Genomic DNA, 21,214 nt, shown 5'->3' with positions numbered 1-21,214 from the left:
ACAAAGACAATACGGCTAACACTCGAGAAACAGGCTCTACAAAGCGAATAGAGGCTGCACATAGACAATATAAGGTATGTGAAGAAAATACGGGTAACACATACACACAAGACATCCTCTACAAAACAGTGCAGGTAACACAGACAAACTCTGCTCTTCAAAGAAAAAGGTTGCACAAACGGATTAAAGTTTGAAAAAAGAAAATGAAGGCCGCACATAGAGAATAAAGATTGAGCAAAGAAAATGAGGCTGCACATAGAGAATAAAGATTGAGCAAAGAAAATAAAGGTTGTACATAGAAAATAAAGGTTAAGCAAAGACAATAAAGCCTGCACATAGAGAATAAAGGTTGAGCAAATAAAATAAAGGCGGCACATAGAGAATAAAGGTTGAGCAAAGAAAATAAAGGTTGCACATAGAGCATAAAGGTTGGGCAAAGAAAATAAAGGTTGCGCATAGAGAATAAAGGTTAAGCAAAGAAAATAAAGCCTGCACAGAGATATTGCAAACTGCTCAAAGACAATAAGAGTTGCACACAGACAACAGAGAGTGAGCACACAATACATTCTGTGCACAGACAATACATTCCACACAAAGACAATAGAGCCATACAGATAATACATACTACACACAACATACTAAGTGTTGCACACAGACACCACGGAAAAAGCTGCACAGACAGATTCAAGATAATATCTCTAGATCAGTTTATAAACACGGGTATGTTTTTTTTTATTATCTTCAACACGTTTTATAGGCATATTAATCTCTTGTTAGAGCCTCGTATATCAGCATAGAAATCAACAAACACTGTGCATAAAACCAGCGAGATTGTTCACAAAAACCTGGATGTGTTGATAAGATTATATAGCTTATTCTACCATGACTTCAGTAAATACTCGATTGCGATTGGTTAATCAAAGTCATTCTGATTTTCAAACACATTATGTACTTGTTTAAAGTCTGAAAGACGCGGTTATGGTAGAATGGAGATAAACACACTGTGTTGGAAAATCATAGGTATATAAAGAAATTATAATAGCTCTAGATTTGATTTAAAACCGAACGCGTATGCTATTATAATTTCGTTTATATACCTCTGATTTTCCAACTTAGTGTGTAAATTATCTCTGACAAGTCTTACCTAGCGATGACGTCATTCCCATGGCGGCCTCGGCTTGTAGTCGGGGAAGGTTGAAAGTTTGAGCTGCGGGTTTCATCCATGGCCTCACCCGGCCAGTTCTCATTTCTTGGCGGGATTTGGATTCCTCGTCCCCTCGGTCATCAATCTCGCCGAGTCTCGAAACACTTTCGCCATATTTTGTAACCGTCTCGCTGAACTTTGACCCGATTGGCGGAAGTGGAGCTTGGCTATTTGGTTTGGCGTGACGTGGTCTCGGTGATCTTTGGCTGGACAAGAGGGAAATAGCATGCTTCATTGGTAAATTTACGTGATCATTTAGACACATGGAATAGACACAACGACACAATTAAATGGCACCGATGTTTGGAATGGTAGGAGAACCAGATGGCAACCAGAACCAATGACACATAAAAGCACCCGCGACAAGAGGTATGGTATGGTATGGTATGGTATGGTATGGTATGGTATGGTTATTTTTCACGCCGCATTCAGTAATATTCCAGATAGTCCAGTGTTCAACATCATCAGCATCATAATCAATTGGGGTACGACGACATCTGGACACCAAGTCCTCACATAATCAATACACAGACTGGTTATTGGCTGAACGTGCGCTGCCTCACATCCCGGTGTTAGGGGTTTTCGACGATGTAAGACATAAACGTAATTTGTATCTTTAACATCATTTAAAGTTTTTGTTTTGGCTAACATTGAGCGATAAAGTTAGATTCATCTAAATCACACAAAGATATCACGTGTTTCCTACCAAAATAGTGTAGAAACTTGCCACATCCGGCTCTTTTGTTATGTGTTTTCGACGATGAGCCATATTTTCCCCTCCGCACAGCGAGAGAGTGTTTTGATCACGTGGCTTCCTGTTTTATACATAACCTGTCACTAGCAGACGACTGAGCGTACTGAATTTCGCTCGCTAATTTTGTTATACCGGCAATTGATTTTGCATATGTAGTGGTATTAACAATCTTTGGTAACTAATATTGATGTTTTTGCTCTTTACATAACTTAAGTTCCGGATTTCAACTCTCAACAAAACGTCTCACGACCGGAACTGGGCATCCGCCCTACCGATGAAACTGCTCTCCGATCGCGCGCGTACTGATACATCGATAGCAATGCAATCACCAGAACGTCGAATTCAGCTTGCTTTGGCATATATGTTGCCATGAAATATTGATACATATCAAGACGACATACCATATGAAGCATTGCTTACGAATGTCAGAAGAAAACGTTTTACGTCAACGCATCCAGGGAATGTTTCAAATGGGAAGGATCATGCTTGAATAAATGTGTTTAAATTGTGTACCATCACTGGCTACCGATGGCTCGTGTGCATGAGGCGTTGTAATTCGCCCCGATTATGGTTCTGGGTTCGTCAGCATATTGTCAGCTCGATGTATTTCACCAAAATGGCATAATTCTGAGACCTACATCCAGATGTTAAAAGTAAGTTTAGTTTTACGCCGCACTCAGCAACATTCAAGCTATTTGGCGACGACCTGTAAATAATAGAATCTGGGCCACACAATTAAATGATCAACAACATGAGCATCGATCTGCGTAACTGGGATAAGACGACATGTGTCAACCAAGCCAGAAAGCCTGACCACCCGTTTGTTGCCTCTTTCGACAAGCATGGCTTACTGAAGTTCAGTTTGGATCCTCACGAGTCATCGATGTTAAGATGACTCCGGGGGATATAACGACAATACTGTTCAAAGCGACGTTAAACTTCATGCACTCATTACCGTTTAAGACTTTCAAGGTGTGTCATGTATCTGGCTTTTTTATGAAGGAGTTCCCTCTCGCCCAGAGCGACATCTAGCGCCACTTTACTCAACCCTTCCTGTTGGAGCACTTCCCGCACCTGCGCAGGCATCATATAATCCGGGTCTTTGAAGTCAATTTCCGGGCTAGGAGTTGAGTTAGATTGCGACCCACTTGGACTCGAGTCCAAAACACAAGAAGCCCGTTTTACAGGCATTGTCACCATAAATTGCAACGGGTAGGACGACAACTCATTCGCAACTGCGGTTGGTAAATCTCCGGACGCCATAGTGACGTGCATGTAGAGGCACGTCCAAGGTCATAGGTAGGTCAAGGTCACTCGTCCCCGAGCTCCAAAATGTTTTTTTTTCACTGCCAGTCACCACGTTCGGTCCTGGAGAGCTCAGAAATTATCTCTCGTTTACTTCACCTAGGGTTTTGTGGCTCAATATATAATGTGTCAAGTGACCTCCACTCAGTCTTCTTTTTAACTTAGATACGTGATTAAATATACATGTAAACATCCAGCGCGCCAGTCCTCCATGCCGACACGCACCATCGCACGGGTTCTTCGTTACTGATGTTTTAAAAGTCTTCATGTCAAATCACTCACAAGATTACTAATGAGTAACCTGCGAATGAGCGTTCCATCTCAGTATCGGTAACTGATCTGTAGTTCCCATTGAATAAATCATGATCATTGCTTTCCACATCATAAAATGTTGATGCAGGCTTGGTGAAAGCAGGTTCCTTGTGCACTCTATGGAACTGATTTCACTTTGTTGTTCACGTACATGGAAACGTCATTACGTACCTGGCTTTGCCACCATGCCGGAATGGAAATAATCTTAATTGTTCAGCTGTTATCCCGTTTATCAGGTTTCCAAAGTGAGATGACAGTTATATTGCCCAAGAAATGATTGTTGGTGGCGTGACGTTGAAACGTCAAAAAGGGTAAATTTCGAAATGTTTTGTGAAGAAACCAGCAATCTTAATATGCTTTATGATGAAGGCAGGATCCTTGCTGTGCCTTGCAATGAACACAATAGCCTTGATATATTTGGTGAGTAATAAACTAGTCTCGATATGCCTTGTGATCAACGCAGTAGCCTTGGTATGCCTTGTGATTACCGCAGGAACCTTGGTATGCCTTGGTGATCAACGCAGGAGCCTTGGTATGCCTTGTGATCAACACGGGAGCCTTGGTAATCCTTGTAATGAACACAATAGCCTTGATATATTTGGTGAATAACAAACTAGTCTCGATATGCCTTGTGATCAAAGCAGTACACGTCATATGCCTTGTAATCAACGTAAACGCCTTTGTATGCCTTGTGATCACCACAGGAACCTCGGTATGCCTTGGTGATCAACGCAGGAGCTTTAGTATGCCTTGGTGATCAACGCAGAAGCCTTGGTATGCCTTGTGATCAACGCAGAAGCCTTGGTATGCCTTGTGATCAACGCAGAAGCCTTGGTATGCCTTGTAATCAACGCAGGAGCCTTGGTATGCCTGGTGATCAACGCAGAAGCCTTGGTATGCCTTGTAATCAACGCAGGAGCCTTGGTATGCCTGGTGATCAACGCAGAAGACTTGGTATGCCTGGTGATCAACTTGATATTCTTTGTTTCGAAACTTAACTGTTTTGTTCACATCTTTTCAGTAGAACTTGTGTAGAAATTATTTACAGGCCATCTTCCTTTTAACAACATCACCACGCTGATCTCTGTGACTAGTTCCACATACGTATGGCATTCTTCACGCTCCCGTCCACAGCAAGAGCTGAAGTGAAGTATAATCCCGTCAGTATAACTGTCCAGACTCTGAAGTGATCTTCAGAGAGACTAGCACCAAGAAGTACGTTGCCCGGGTAGATTATAAATTATTACACATTCTTGTTAAGGAAAAATACATCCGCTGTTGAACAATCGACAGTCAGATATACGAACATTCTACAGAATACTCAAGCTGTAGTAGTTCACAAATCAACGAGGCACTACTCTTGATACTTATCATCCATGTCCGTTAACATCCAGTGTATTAGAAGTTCAGACTCAACATCATTATCAGCTATCCACTAAGCTGTACAAGTACTTTCTACTTAACATCCACATCAGTGTGACAATCCATCTAGATCGTGTTCCGCATCCAGCACCAACATCAGCACCAGAGCGACCTCTCCAGGAATATAATGTTACATCAAACGTGCAGTCAGGCAACCTGGTCAGTGAAGTCAGATATGAATTCACCAAGCAACGGCTGGCTCGGCTCCAGGTTAAATCGGGTTGTCCATGAACACACCTGGATCACTGGCCCAGTGACCGGGGTTACGTTGCTAACCGTTCCCACGACCACCGTCACTGACATCACGCTTACTGACCCCACCTCCTGATCTGTGTTGAAGACAGGAGGTCTTTAAGTCGATACGACCTGCATGTTTTAATAATTGGTCATGACGGCGTTCAGTGACTAAAGATAGAAGAATAAACAACGTCGCTAAGCGAAGCATCGTTGTCTTTCACTGGGCATCGATTTTCATTGCCGGTCAATACACGGCTATCACAATCTACTGCACTGGGCTGTTCTCGTTATATGTACTGCTCTGTCGCTGCCAGTACCGTAGACGCTAATTTGCTAATGGACGCCTTTTGTTGTAACTGCTATAGGTGTTGTTTATAGGTGTACCCCGGTTGCCGTTAGGAGCATCCGTTACTACTCGTTTATAGGTGTACCCCGGTTGCCGTTAGGAGCATTCGTTACTCCTCGTTTATAGGTCGTTGTAATCTATAGGTGTACCGTGGCTTATATTCAACTACACCTCTGATCCGAGGTAGCCATTTGATGAACAATCTTCATCGCTGACAATGCCATTCTAACTTATCTATACGGGCATCTTTAAAACTATTCGGTGCCACGTCCATCATGTCTCGACCATTTGCTACAATGGTAGCCCTATCAACGGAATATCTAGTCCCCTTATATACCTGACAAAACCATTCATCTAAACGTGTGTCCCACTAACAGGTATGTGACTGTAGGTACGTGACTGGTGATGATGACAACACCAAATACTGTATAATTATGTACTATTCAGAAGACTTTACAGATCAATCAAAATCCTCTGGGTGTTCTTTAACAGATTTTGGAAATCACAGGGTTCAGCATATGATGATGATGATGACGACGGCAATGCTGACGATGATGACGATGATTATGACGACGACGATGGTGAAGATGATGATAATGACGTCGACGATGATGACGACGACGACGACGATGATGATGTGTCGAAACGCCCTCCTACAGCTGTTTCTCCGAAAAAGGCGAAACAGATTATGCAGGGTGTGTTCCACACTGTTGCTTCATCAAGACAGATCTGGCATTAAAGCGTGAATATTTCATGATTCGTTTCCCGACACGTACGCCTTGCATTAACACCTTCACACGGCACCGGCTACGGACACACGGCAACAAGTCATGGACAGAAATCAACAGGTTGAAGAATATCATTGACTTCAAAGACATAAATTCGTTAAGTCAAAGTCATAAATTCGTTTATATTTGCTAAGAATACTATTTCAGTTGAAACGAAAGATTAGGCTGCATAAAAAATTAAATGTTTCGCTGGTACATTTTTTTTCAAAAGTGACGAGGGTGGCAGCACGTTTTTTATAGAAAAAAGGTGACGCGGGAGGAACACATTTCTATTTTTTAAGCTTAGGAAGTTTAGCACGTGTTAATGAGTTGTAGAATCAGCGATACTCGTTCTTACAGACACTCATTTTTAGAGTGTTACAAATTGATGATCGGGACGCGGCCATGTCAAAATTACTCTTTTAAATGACAATAAAAAATTGTAACTCGCACAGATAAAAGTGACGCGCCGATGCCCGAGGAACATTTCACTTTTTTATTTAGCCTTAACCATTTCAGTGTTCATTTTAGGATCCAGCAGAAGCTCAAATAGCTCAGTTTGAGACAGATGGAGCTTGTGATATTTCTCAATAGAGGGCGACGATCCCCCTAGATACAATCATATATATAGACATGTACCTGTGGAAGTCGTACTTCAAAGATAGCGATTACATCTAGAGGTGTCAACTCCATTGATTTTATCCTAGAACATAAATGGAAGAGTGATTAGGTAGAGTTATCTCTCTTTGATTGCATGTCGGCAGTGAAGTAAAAAAACCCATTGTATTTCAGTGATAGATTGACCTCATTTAATATTATTACTCTGTGACAAAGCTACAGTTAAGGTTGAATTCTAATTTCAAATATGTGTGGGGAAATTATTTCCGCTACATTTTATATGTGCGTTGTAACTTTGGACATTAAATTCCTTGCTGCTGTCGTCTTACATCGCCACGTGTGTTTGGATGTTAATGTATTTTAATGCCTCTGTTTAGATTTCTACCTTATATCCAAATGATCCCCACAAATTTGAAACAACAAATTATCTGACAGTAACTTAAAGTCGTTCCACGGAAATCATGTAAAATGTAAGTGCCAAAAAATTTATAAATAGCAAAAGGCACCACTTCAAGATCTAGTTCCATATATATGACAAGTCTTGTAGAAAGATATTAGACGGTTTTCGAGTAGTGGTTTGGAAACGAAACCCACCCCTTCCTTTTGAGACTACGCCCACCACAATTCCATGGAAATCGAGACATTAAATATGCCAAAATTCCGCAAATACCAGACGGCTCGGGACATGTCAAAACATTGATTACAGAACAGTCTCGTTTCCTGTTTACTTGGCTCTGTACTATTGCGCAGCTTAATGCGATAACCAGTCCAGTATTTTAGACTATGTCATTTAACTGGATGCATAAATATTAATCAGTGTGATTTGATATGTCTGCGCAGTTGTATATTGCAAAACTAAGCTCCTTCTAATCCTAGTAAATACGTCGTACGGCGTGCTATGTCGTACAGCGAGCTCTGATAAACAGAAACCTGGAAATCGTGGAAATATCAAAACGAGGCTCTGCCGCTAGAAAAGTTTAGCGGTCTCTGACGGAACTGTTATTACATCAACCTCATTGTTCGTTACAGAACTACGCTCAATAAGCGCAAAACAACACATAACAGGTTTAACTAGTAAGCCAGATGCATTGTAAATCGTTTTACAACCTCATCAGACAGGGGCAATCTGTGATTCCATAGTTAAGGTATGCTGCCTCAACCTCGACATAAAGTAGAGAATGACGGTGCAATTAAAGTTTAAAATTGAAATTCATTTGTAAATACCATTTTCTTATGAAACAAGAAAGTGGAATTCAGTTTAACCAGAGTTGTTTGTGGTGTCAATTTACACTTTCACACGAGAAAATTCGGATCATCTGAAAAGTAGGTCATTGTCTGAATAGGCTAATGAGACAGTCACTTATGTTTCGGTATGACAAAATGATTACGGACAGACAGGCGGACGGACGACGCACGCGACAATTTTATCCCATTCCTACTTGAGTCAAGGCGATAATATGATAAATGTTTTCCAGCCTATTTTTTTACTATTTACTATGTTTATAATTTATCGCACAAAACAGGTTTTAAATTTTCATTTTTCAAACATATTGAAAATATGTACGTCGTGTTCCACGATGACAATTTTCACTCTAACCACATTAGAGATGTCACGATACAGAAAATTCACGATACAATACGTATCGCGATGTCTAGCAACGATACGATACGATCCGAAGCACCATATATATCTTTAGTTATTGTTTTTAAAGAACGTATATTTTGATATTAAGTAACAGTGTATATTTTGACATAATCGTCAATTTCTTGTGAAAATCAACAATTTTAATGTCAGTGATACGTATCACGATACGAAAAATATTATCGAAATATTTATCGTTCGATAAAATATCACGATTATCGATAGTACGATATGTCGTCACAGGTCTGGTCCACATCTCAGTTAAAATGTTTCAAATCCGATTACATGTACACGAGGTATGAACAGCAGCACCAGATTTTGTAAGACTTTTGTTTTGTGTAAAGTTATCAATGATTAATCTGTAGATCCTGTACACACACGTTTTAATCTCCATCTTGCGAGCCTGTAGAAACGCAAGTAACACAGCTTGTTATCTCTTTTGGGTGCAAGACGATCACCCTAGATACAACTATATTTATAGACATGCACCTGTAAAAACCTTAGCTCAAAGATATCGATTACATCTGTAGGTGTCAATTCCATTGGTTTAACCCTAGTGCATTAAGGGAAATGTCCGTCAGCTAAAGTGGAGATTTGGTAGAGTTATCTCCCTTCGATTGGATGTCGACGATAGTAACTGTGTACAAGAGGAAAACAGTGTAACGAATGGGATCGTGTATTGTAAACTATTTTGCTTTTAACATCATGGTAGACACTTATCCGTACATACATAGAGAATCTCACCCAAGTGTTTACTAATGAACAAATATATCAACAGGAGTTGATAAAGTAACAAATATACTTTTTACCTTTATCAACGAGTTGATATCAGTAGACAGGAGGGTGAGATTCTATTTCTTATCCAAAACCATTATTCATTAGTTTTCAATGAAAAATGTACATCTCTGAACACTCCACCAGTCTGGCATTAGATTTGCAATGCAACAACGTCATAGCATTGTGACGTCATCAAGTTAAATGACATCATAGCATTTTCCGGGCATTGTCTGCTGTCAAAGCGCACAGGAGATATCGTTTGATGTCACACAAACAATAATTCCCGTGGAACACAGTTTTGGATGATAAAACGTATCTTATACCAAACATTAAAACATCCCAACGCTACATTGTCATACCCACCACAAAATAACCAAAGTTAATCTTGCATGGAGACATGTGGCACACAATTGCAACAAAATGTACGGGACCAATCAACAGTAAAATCATCCGTCAAAATGGCAGAGGTAAGACAAAAAGTAAAACGTTGCATTCACGTCAACCAGATCATTGTCTAAGGTACACAACACTTAGTAGCGCGTCATACACGTGATTTAATCACTGCCTAGCAGCATCAGCTTGAACTAAGTATCTGGATTGCATTGCCGAGTTCCTGCAGAACTGCCGGAAGGTCGGTGCGATGTAGGAGGGCGATCGTTCCGCGTGTGTTCAATAGAATTGAGGTCTGTAACCGATCTGGCAAATCCAGGCTGGCAATGGTCTCCAGTTCTTAGCAGACATAAACAACCCCGGCATTACGATACAACCCAAATTACCCAAATTACCCAAATTGCGATACAGAGCCAGCCACAACGGTAGTTGGAATCATGTGTGCTGAACACTCATCACGGCGATTTGGGAAATCTGGACAACATCATCAGTTACGAGCGGTGAAACATCCGTCTCTTGGCCTGTCCATCTGACCCTGGGCCCAATCCAAACATGGCTGCCTATGGTGTCGGGTCTGTGGTATGCTGATGCATATAGCCTTCGTGGCCGGAGGTCATCCTCACAGAAAGTAGAAACGTTAACGCTAGTGTCGTTCCGCAGGTCATTTCTGAGCCAAGACGTGACGGCTGACGTCTTGCTGCAATCGAGAGAGAGATGTCCAACAACCGCATATAGTTGGGTAGATTCCATGCACTGCTGATCAAATTGTGGTAGTTTCAAGCATGCACGTGCATGAGCCCAATTCTGCGCTCGTAAGACGATGTTTTGGCCCTCAATAGATTTCTTTCTTTGACGTACAATGTACGATAATTAATTCATAATAATTCAAACACTAGGTTTCAGTGTCATGGATGACCCCATGTCTCGCTAGGTGGGGTAGCATAGAGGTTAAAACGTTCGCTCGTCACTCCGAAGATTCAGGTTCGATTCCCAACGTGTGTACAATGTGTGAAGCCCATTTCTGGTGCCCCGCAATGATAGTGCTGAAATATTGCTGAAAGTGGCGTAAAACTACATTCACTCACTCTCAGTTCACTATGAAATTGATGCCTTGTGGGGTTACCCAATCATTGAGTATAGTACCGGGATATTCAAATCTGCATTTGTTGGATGTCAGTTTAGATGTCTACAAATCTTGATCCTTATCAAACTTGAATAAGTATCTTATACGTTCTACATACATAGGTAAAGAATATGTTTACAACGAGTTACGGAAATGAAAGGAGAAGGCAATGCAAATGTGAGGGGGTGGGCAAGTGGGCATGTTTTGTCACTGCTTTTAGCAATGTTGCAGCACTAGAAACCATGTTTGGTCTTCCGACATCATACCTATGTGGAGAATCGAACCTGTATATTCGGCGTGACGGCCGAACGCTTTCACCTTTACGCTACCCCGCCACCCCTATATGTAAGTTGTGACAACTTGTGCCAAATCCTTTTAATGAGATTGAAGTACGTTCAAAGTCAATAGAGATATCCGATATATGCTATGATGCTGACAATAATCCAAACATGACTGACTTCAGTTTTTCAGTTTAGGGCTACCTTGTAGTCATGTCACGGCGTGGTCTGCTTGTGGGAGGAAGGCCAGTAGTGACACAGGCCTTGATAACTTTGGTGAAATAAAAGTGCTGAAAAAGCAGAATTAGGGCGAAAGGATTCCAAATAACTTCTAATTTCTCGTCCTCCTGTGTTCCTGCAAGAAACTCGTGGTTTCATATAACTAATAAGTGTTCTTTTATTCGTTCCAGGTTTACACACACACACACACACACACAGAGAGAGAGAGAGAGAGAGAGAGAGAGAGAGAGAGAGAGAGAGGAAGGGGGGAGGTACGGAGTCTACTGTCGAAACCGTTACCTCCAAGTCTTTCCTTCTTGAAGACGCTGTAAAAGACACACGTTATTCCGTCAAAAGTCAAACATTTACTCACAATTTCCGTGGTTCTTTGACAGGATCAGGACGACTTTGCTTCCGCAGTTTATCCTTTTCCGAAAAATTCCTGCAATAAGAACAAGAACATGATGGTTTCCACTGAATTGTTGTGAAGAACACCACAGACATGCCCTGCTCGAATCTAGGTAGGTGTTACAGGTGACTGCTTATTAAGGTGGGAGGTAGCTTTATATTAGCCATCAACTCCACCACCGCACGCCAAGAAGCCATCAATCATGAAAGATGAGCAAAAAACAGAACGGGAAGAGGGAAAGTTAATTAACTTGCCACGAAACGCGGCTGGAAATATGAAGCAAATTTGTGAAATATTTACGAAATGCGTAATAAAAACTGCCTCGTTGATTTTTAAGTATTTCTCTGGGATGGGGTTGTCGGAATTAATACACGGTTTGTATGCCTGAGTTAGATGCATCTTGTGGTAGCCAGTAAATCAAAGAATTACTGACATCGTTTGTTCAAACAGACCTTTGTCACGTTGACCTCATCGTGCAAGTGTTAAAAAAGTTACCCTTTGTTTGTTTGTTGTTTAATGCAGGACACAACGCTGATCCAGGTATATGACCCAGGTCTCTAAATAATCGAGTCTGGACCAGACAATCCAGTGATCAACAGCATGAACATCGATCTAAGCGATTGGGATACGATAGCACATGTAACATAGACTTACGAAACCGTTGAGTTGTGGATCTACGGTAGCTTTGTGAAGCAGGGCTCCGACCATCTAACCCCCTAAGTCTCCTCTTTCGACAAGAATGGGTTGCTACAGACCAAATCTGACCTGACCTAGGTATGGTAACAGTACAGAAGTAAGTGTTTTATGCTAGCCTACATGATAACATCTAACACGATCTCATCATATGTGGAAGTGGTCCTTTCACGTCGGATTTACATTAACAAACACAGTGGTTAACAAAACTCCTCTTGAGTTATGGAACCTACCTGCCTGAATGGCTCGACTATTCGCGTCATCAGCCGGTAGTTCAGCGTCAGTCTGACACCGATCCAATCAATCGTCCATGCTATACACCGCCATATAGGTGGAATATTGCTGACTGCGGCGTAAAACTAAACTCACTCACTCACTCACTCCATGCTATCCTAAAAGGACCGTACTTGATGTAACGAATTACAACACTAAGAGTACTTGAGTGAATATAGTTTTACGCCGGTTTTGGCACTATTCCAGCAATATCACGGCGGTGGGCACCATGCGGGGAATCGAACCCGAATCTTCGGCGTGACGAGCGGACGCTTTAACCGCTAAGCTACCCCACAGCCTCTACAACCCTAAAAAGCGAATACCGCTTGATTGCCAGGGGATGTAGGACAACTGAACGACAGATCAATCATGGCTGCTGCTCGATGGCGGAACGAGGGTACGGAGACTGATAGGGGATAGGTTCAACGATGATTGTGATGACGTTCAAGTCCGGGTTTTTTTTCGTGTGTCCACACTGTTCCAGCTATATGTCAGCGGTTTGTAAACAGTCGAGTCTGCACGCGATCAACAGCATGAGCGTCAGTCAATGCAAATGGCCCACGATGACATGTGTCAACCATGTCAGTGAGTCTGACCACTCCATCCAGTTGGTCGCTAAAGACTACAACCAGGATCTTCACCAGTCGACTAAATCGTGAATCACCGTCTGGCGTGAAGACATGCAGACATTGCAGTGGCCCGTTAAGTCCGCTGAAATGTTTCTAATAGGGCTTCTCCAGGCGTATCGTGTACGCCAAGCACCAACATAGCCCAATGTTGTGTTGGGTTCAGGCGAAATGGAAGACAATACCAAGGGCAGCCACACGAAATTTGATCATTAGTATGCAGGATGTGTCGAGCATGTATCATCCAATATAGTGGATCCACCAGATGAAGATTTTACAGACATTTTGTCGTAACAACATCACTATCGCTTTATCGGCCCCACCCTTGTTTCGAAACTGGTATTATCGCATATATCGGTAGCAAGTGAAAACAGCATTAAAAACTGCAAAGTCGTATTACTCATGTTTCTTGGTACACGGATTTCAGTGCCAGAGATAAGTTTCATACTTACAATACTAATGCTGGAACATGTCGGGGAAACTTTCTCTTGCCCATCCTCGCCTGACCTGGCGTCCGTCAACACCCAAGGCGATTTCCAGTGAAAGAAAGTGGGGGATCGGTTACTTCTTATTGATTCAGGTACTATCGCGTGAGAATCCTTGTGTTTTACCTAGATTAGGCGTCTCTACATCGATTTAATTACTTGTCTGTTGTTCTTTTGCTGCCAAGAGGGTGCCAGACTTTCTTGTAGAAGAGATAGAGTATATTCAGGGAGTTGGAAAAATAGTCTACATGGTGAAATGGTTGTGTTTTATTTACAGTAATGCAAGTTTCATTAGTAGGTTTGGCATGTTAAAATATTTATTTGAATGAAACGTAAAAGAAGGTGTTTAGGCTGTTTACAAGACATTATTTATTTATTGTCTCACTAAACATGATGCAACGTTTAACTACAATATTTATTTTACAAAAGTATTATTTCCCAGGTAGAAATTACCAAGAGCTCAATAATATACCATTAAAAAAGTAGTGGTAATTCCATTTTGCGAGAATACCACTAGTCGATGCCAGTGGACATGGCAAAAGTACTAGTTTCCATACAGATGGAACACTGCCAAAGGAATGGAATTAAACAGTTATCTGTAAAAAGATCCTTCACCTGCCTTTGATTCTATTCTGTTCTGAAAAAATGTAATACGTAATCTGGCGCTTTGTGTAAAGCATGCTTTTATTTTTAGAAGCAATCTGTTACTAGTACCTGAACTGTAATTTGTTTTGTGAGCTTCTGTAACGTATTTTGGACTGAGGACCGGAAGTACAAACATCATCTTGCCGACATCAAGTGCTTCTCTCGTCCTCGATACTTGTAGTTCATGTCGCATAAACCACTGCGTTCCACGTGCATGTACAGTTATCAAAACAGTTTTGTTATATTCCTGGCAAGGTACTGGTACCCATCGCGGGAACGTATTTGTCAGACATTCCAATAGTCAGACGGGGTATAAAAACATGTCCCCAAATTTCACAATCGTACAACAAGACCGGTTTCACCGTTGAATCAAAGATATATAGTGGGCATTGTATAGATAAGTTCAACATTCGATTCCCCGTTAAACAAGATGCATGGCTTCAGTAGCTTGATGACCGAAAGTTGATATACATCATTTAAAAGAATATCTTCTATCAAAAATAACTCCAACATATTTATACACAATAACGGTTTTCCTAAGGACACTCCCATTTATATATGGGTGATACTCTAATTAATCCCTAGTCCAATGTGACAAGTGGAATGTCTATCTAATGGGAGTAAATCAATGACATTATACTACTGTGAGACGAACTTACATATGTATGAATAATGCCGACCTGTCAGTTGAACCCGTGAATCTGAAAAGCGGTGCGGTCTATTTTACCATTAAGGGGCCGAGGGTATGTCAAGCGATAAACTGCTTTGAAGCATGTCAGTCTACCCCTGCTCTATTGGAATGGTTTCTATTTGCTATTTTGCGATTGGCGATTTCCATACACAACTCAACAATATTGTATGGAAAATACGTTTGTGCTGTCCTCGATGGGAATGAAAAATTCATGTAAATTCAAAACGGGTACTAATAACGGTGTACAAAACTCAGTAATTTGATTACTCAGTTGTAGTTTATCTGCTATTTGTAAGTCTCTTGAATCTGCTACAAGTCATCAATATCACTGACATCATTGCCATCAGTATCGACGCCAAGTTCGGTGACAACTTTTCTTATTCCACCTTCTAGGGCAATTTCTCGATGCCAGTAACGATCTTCAGCTTCCATTACATGTCTGCAACAGTCTGACCAATCCCCTGGCCTAAACATAACAATCGTTCTTCACAAGCCTTCTGTGTAGAGGCCATTTTAAAATCTAAATTTTGGGACTCAGTTTCATTTTTCAAAATCGCCCAACTTATTTCTATGGCATTGAAATCGGCGTGATAGGGAGGTAATCGGAGAACAGTGTGTCTATGGGTTTTCAGAATTTCATCGATATGATCTACGGGGCCACGCGGACGTGATTTCACAGGTGCAAGCAATTCAGCCTTCAACATTGGTTGTGTAAAAGGTGTATCATGTCTTTGTAGCCATGATTTGATTTAATCTTTCTGACTGGCAGTTGCTGGAGCTATGTCTATTTGTTCGTCATGGTAAGGGGTATTGTCCATTATGATTACTGGGTTTTGGAGCAGATTAGGAATAAGTGTTTCTTGCAACCACTTAGAGAAATTGTTGAAATTCATTTTGTCATTGTAATCGCCTCTCTTTTGTTTTCCTTTGAATATCAAAGAAGTATTAGGAATGAACCCCTCACATGTACCAGCATGGACTAAAATTAATCTTGGATCTGTCCACGATGTTATCCGAATACCTCCAACTGCTCCCGCCTCATCACTTTGCCAACGTTTTGATACCATGTGGTGGGCGTGTACCCATGTTTCGTTGTTGTACACGATTGGACGGTTTTCTTCAAGGTACTGGCGAATCATTCTGGGATATCTCAAACCGCATGCAACAATACTTTTTCTCTCCATTAGGACCTGTCTGTCTCAACGTGTTCTCCGCCATTGGAAACCAATTTTTCTTTAACATGTACGCATTGTTTCTTTACTTCATGTTTATCCCAAATCATCAGCAGCCATTTTCATAATGCTTGTTAGTGTTGGCTTGGTTCCTGTGTAGCAGTGTTGAATGCACTGGCGAATTGAGCACTTATCAAAATCACCATATTCAGTTTTTCCTTCGGTATGAATAGCACTTTCCCGGGGCTTGCGAACTTACTGGTATCCATCGCTGCAACGCATTTACTTGCGTCATTTATTTTGTGCAAGGCACTGGCAGATAGACTTGTTGCATCGCTGGTTTTTTTGTGCACTGTGTTCTGTCGGAAATAATATACGAGTACTGAATGATATTGTAGGCAATATCGCGTCTTTGTGAATGAGTGAATTCACCCCTTTTACCCAGTGTAGAGTGCGACATGATAAGTTTCAAATACCTGCAGCGTTTACTAGTCTTTTCACACTCCACTCTACAAGAAAGTAGTATACAAATAATCGAGCAGAAACATTACGCTTCCGAATCATAGCGTAGAATTGTGATTACTGCAAGGAACACAAAAAGCACGTGCGCTAAGTATTCAAGCCTGTTCCCCTTTCGAGTAGGTAGTGGATCAATCCACGGCACGCCCCCTTCTCCTTTCGCAAACGCGTCTTTCGCTCATTCATTCTAATGTTGGTTGGACAGTAAGTGAACTGGTGACACTTGAAAACTGGTTATGACTTAATTTAAAAAAATGCAATCGTTATTGAAACTACCTAGGATGAAAACACTTGCAGCAACAGACTGCCAAGTAAAGGTCTGGACCACAATAATGGTGCGAGCATCAAATACACCTCCACTGAATAATCATGTCTTGTTCTTGTCTTGAAGCTCACCCATGAAGATCCGGCTTAGAAATGATCTTCTCAAACCCATGTTTGTCGCAAGAGGCGACTAACGGGATCGGGTGGACAGGCTCGCTGACTTGGTGGACACATGTCACCGTATCGAAGTTGTGTAGGTCGATGCTCATGCTGTCGATTACTGTTTTGTCTGGCATAGACTCGATTATTTACAGATCGCTGCCACATAGCAGGAATATTGTTGAGTGCGGCGTAAAACACACTGTTTTAAAGCAATATGTAACATGGGTGCATATATTTGTGTGTTTACAGAATGTTCATCATTAACATCCATATTGATCCATTAAAATGTATATCTCACGCCAACACTTATACATATTGACCAGACCCGTGAAGGTCCCGGGGTAGAATAGGCCTTCAGCAACCCATGCTTGCCATAAAAGGTGACTATGCTTGTCGTAAGAGGCGACTAACGGGATCGGGTGGTCAGACTAGCTGACTTGGTTGACACATGTCATCGGTTCCCAATTGCGCAGATCGATGCTCATGTTGTTGATCACTGGATTGTCTGGTCCAGACTCGATTATTTACAGACCGTCGCCATATAGCTGGAATATTGCTAAGTGCGACGTAAAACTAAACTCACTCACTCACTCATATTGACCAATATCATGCACTGGTCTTCTGCCACCATGTAGATATGCCTTTTAGTATTTAACACTTAAACACAGCTATACTTACACTTGTGATACCCGAATAAGATTTCCAAGATCATCTTCCTCTCCGTCTCCCTCAGCCTCCTCACCAGAGTTATCTCCCCAGTTTACCGACGACGACCTTGCAGAGTTAGTGTGTTTGACGCTTAGGTATGACGTGTCACTCGGTGTATCACTGACCTCTCGTGGTTGACTCGTAACCCCTAATGAGCTCACATTTGAGTCTACATCAGTTTCCACTACCAACACAGGGGCTTCGAAACTCGTCTCCAAACGTCTGTTCATAATGTGTTCAACTTCCACGTCTTCATCGATCCTTGATGAAGAAACCTTCTTATGTACTTTATCAGAACTAGTTCTACTCGACAACAGCTTGCTTTTGCTAAAACGCCTTCTGATCTTTTCCCCTCGTCTTGACAGTTTTCGTTTGTGAGTTTGGACAGTAGAGCCAACAAACAACCTGTTTCTGTCAATGGTAGGGCTTCGTCTAGCACTGTCTTGTTCATCGCGTCTTCCTGTTACCGGAAGAGTTACCATTTCATTTCTGTCATGTCCATTTGTTGAATTCACACGCACAACTACAGGCATCTGAATATTTCTTTGTCCTGCTGAAAGCAAGTCATCCTTCGCAAAACCCGATCTTCTTTCAAAGCCTCCACTATAATTATGGCTGGCAGAATCACGGGTGGAACCATGGGTTCGAACATCTCCAAATTGTTTCAACATGTTTTTGTCTTTGTTATACTTGTGTGCGTCCATTCCAAGGTACTCCACCGACCATTCCTCTATACCGCCACTCCTTGGCACTCTGTTCCCAGTGGATACAGGAGTTTCCGTTTTGGAGAACTGGAACACATAATCCGTCCTGCGTGTTGCAGTGGCAGCTACCTTGGAGCTAAGTTTGTGTCCACCTTCAGAGATCCCAACGCCACTTGATGTCAGCATGACCTGTCGATTCCCCTGACGTCTAAAATCGTTTGATCCATCCCGTCTGTCCTTCCTGACATGGACTGACGTCCCCCGGAGATTTAGATAATTGCTTTCGGCACCTGTTTGGTCAACGAGGACTTCAGACTGATTGCTACGAGCTGTCCACGAAGCTTTTTTCTCACGAAACCCGCCATTTTTTATTGACGACTGAGAATGTCTATGTTCACTTTCTACAGTCCGTTTCACAGTTTCGCGAGTGGTTTTATCTATCACAATCCTTGGCGATCTAGCTCCTCTAAGGGGGAATTCACATGTCTTAGGTTCACCCTTTGCTTCCTCTGCAATACGTCTATTTATTAGTTCCAGTCTTTCTTGAAATCTCTTCTTCCATGGACTACCTTTCCTTTCCGACGTATTGTCACCTTGAGTCACATGCAAATGACGCGATGTTTCGGCTGTCATTCGTAGGCTGTCTTTTCCCGGACTGCCTCCGCTTCTGTTTGTTTGAGAACAGGTCCTTTCCTTCTTGTCTGGTGATAATGTGTCCTTAAACCGATAGCAGCCCCTGTGAGACAGAGGAGAAAGTTTCCCTACATTTGCCTTGTCTTCAACATCCACACTTAGCTCTGGAGTAAATGTGACAGTTTTCCTCGTAGATGTTGAGTAATCAAGGCTGTTCGATGGGTGATTGTACTGCTCTGTGTTGACATGAAGATGGTCACCATGATCGTATGTGAATGAAGGTGATTTCCTCAACTGTTCACTGATGTATTCTTCCTGCATTTGTCTCTCATTACCGGGGCTAAGTCTCAGTTCATGCTTATCAACAGCAGGTTTAGAATCTTGTTTGTCTCGTACCTCGAAGTACATTCCATTGTGATAAATAGCATAACCTACGTCCTGTTTTGGCGCCTGTCCCTTCAGTTCATTATCCAAAATAAGGATGTCAATCTTGCTTGAAGTCTCATCACTGCGAACTTGAGAACCATTAGAAAGTTCATTATGAAACGATGGCTGTCGATGAAGTTCAACGTCTGTGTACTTTGCTGCACTAGCTCCTTCGGGAGCTTCTTCCAAGGAAAGACTAACAACAGTTTCAGGCAATGGCGGAAATATGGAACCGATACCAACATAGATCTTTCCTTGACGTTTCAATGTCTGCCTCCTTTGTTGGATATTGCCATCCAAAGAACGATTTTCGGAACTTTTACAGGAAGGCAACCGAGGAAGGTTAGCCCCCAAATGGTTATCCTCCTTCAGTTTGATAGGATCTTTCGATTCGTCCACAACTAAAGGAAGAGAGGGGCGTTTGTGGAGGTCTTTCCAGCCTGATGGCCAAGAATATACATCTCTCTTGTCATCCATAGGGACCAATGGGGTGTCAGTGTGCAGTTGGTTCATCGCATCTAGGCCACCGTCTTTAAAAGCAGGTAAGAATTGCATGATGTTTTCGGACTGAGCTCTGAGTGTCCTCATGCATTTCTCCCAAAGGTAGAATTATCCCATCTAAGTAACACCGAGTTATTCACGTTTTGTGAAATGTTTAACAGAATTAGATGCTAGTTAGTTAGGTGATCAGGGGACACTGAATATTACACTGGGTAAGAGCCTTGAGATATCCTGAATAGGGATGCAACACCTAGGTTCACATGTCGTGGTCTTACATTTATGTCCAGTTTGATCCATAGCACACGGGCGTAATTTCTTGAAAAAGACATATATGTCGGTGCCCCTGGCGACTCTAAACACACAACAAAGAACCGGAACATTTACCTAAGGTTAGCTAACTCCTGAAGCATCAATAAGTCATGGTCTCCTTGATTGCTCCGTAATACCCACGCAGTTAGAGCAGCAAAGGAACCATCCCTGTCGGTATTGACATGTAAGGTGCATCACCCTCGGCTCACAGATCAATGAAGGTTTCTATATAGGTAATGCAAACATCACCATTTCCTGTACGTTTACAGACACTTTTTGGTGCAGTACGGCACACGTTGGCGAGCCTTTTGACTATCTCCTAAACGACATTCTTATGCTTGTTTACTCTCTTGAAGAAAATGTTCGCGCAGCATTCATCCCGACTGTTTATTCCACATGAAATGCCAGATTTCACCAATCTGGATAGATTAACCTCGGGGTATGCACACACACCCACGTGTATTTCGGAAAGGTATCTTCTACATGCGTGTACGTGGCTGAAGTAAGATTCGTGCTTTGGGTTCGTATATCCGTGCGAATTTGACTTGGACAGAATCAGTGTCATGTTCCTGATTTGTTTTATGTTGATGTCCACCATCG

The 21,214-nt window shown here is 41.8% G+C and overlaps 1 protein-coding gene across 1 annotated transcript in view; it reads right to left on the bottom strand.

Moving 5' to 3' along the window:
- Positions 1-20,392, bottom strand: part of LOC137271654 (uncharacterized) — a 29,291-nt gene extending 8,899 nt beyond the window's left edge. The window contains exons 1-3 of the mRNA XM_067804085.1: positions 18,012-20,392; positions 11,768-11,836; positions 1,145-1,410 (exon numbers count right to left, since the gene is read on the bottom strand). Coding sequence (XP_067660186.1) covers positions 1,145-1,410; positions 11,768-11,836; positions 18,012-20,392 — 2,716 coding nt within the window. The remainder of the gene's footprint in view (positions 1-1,144; positions 1,411-11,767; positions 11,837-18,011) is intronic.
- Positions 20,393-21,214: the final 822 nt, after the last annotated feature.

The sequence above is a fragment of the Haliotis asinina genome, chromosome 2 (assembly GCF_037392515.1).
Source record: "Haliotis asinina isolate JCU_RB_2024 chromosome 2, JCU_Hal_asi_v2, whole genome shotgun sequence".
In the NCBI taxonomy this organism is placed as follows: Eukaryota; Metazoa; Mollusca; class Gastropoda; order Lepetellida; family Haliotidae; genus Haliotis; species Haliotis asinina.
The sequence above is the reverse complement of the archived record's forward strand: the minus strand, read 5'-3'. Positions and strand labels throughout refer to the sequence as shown.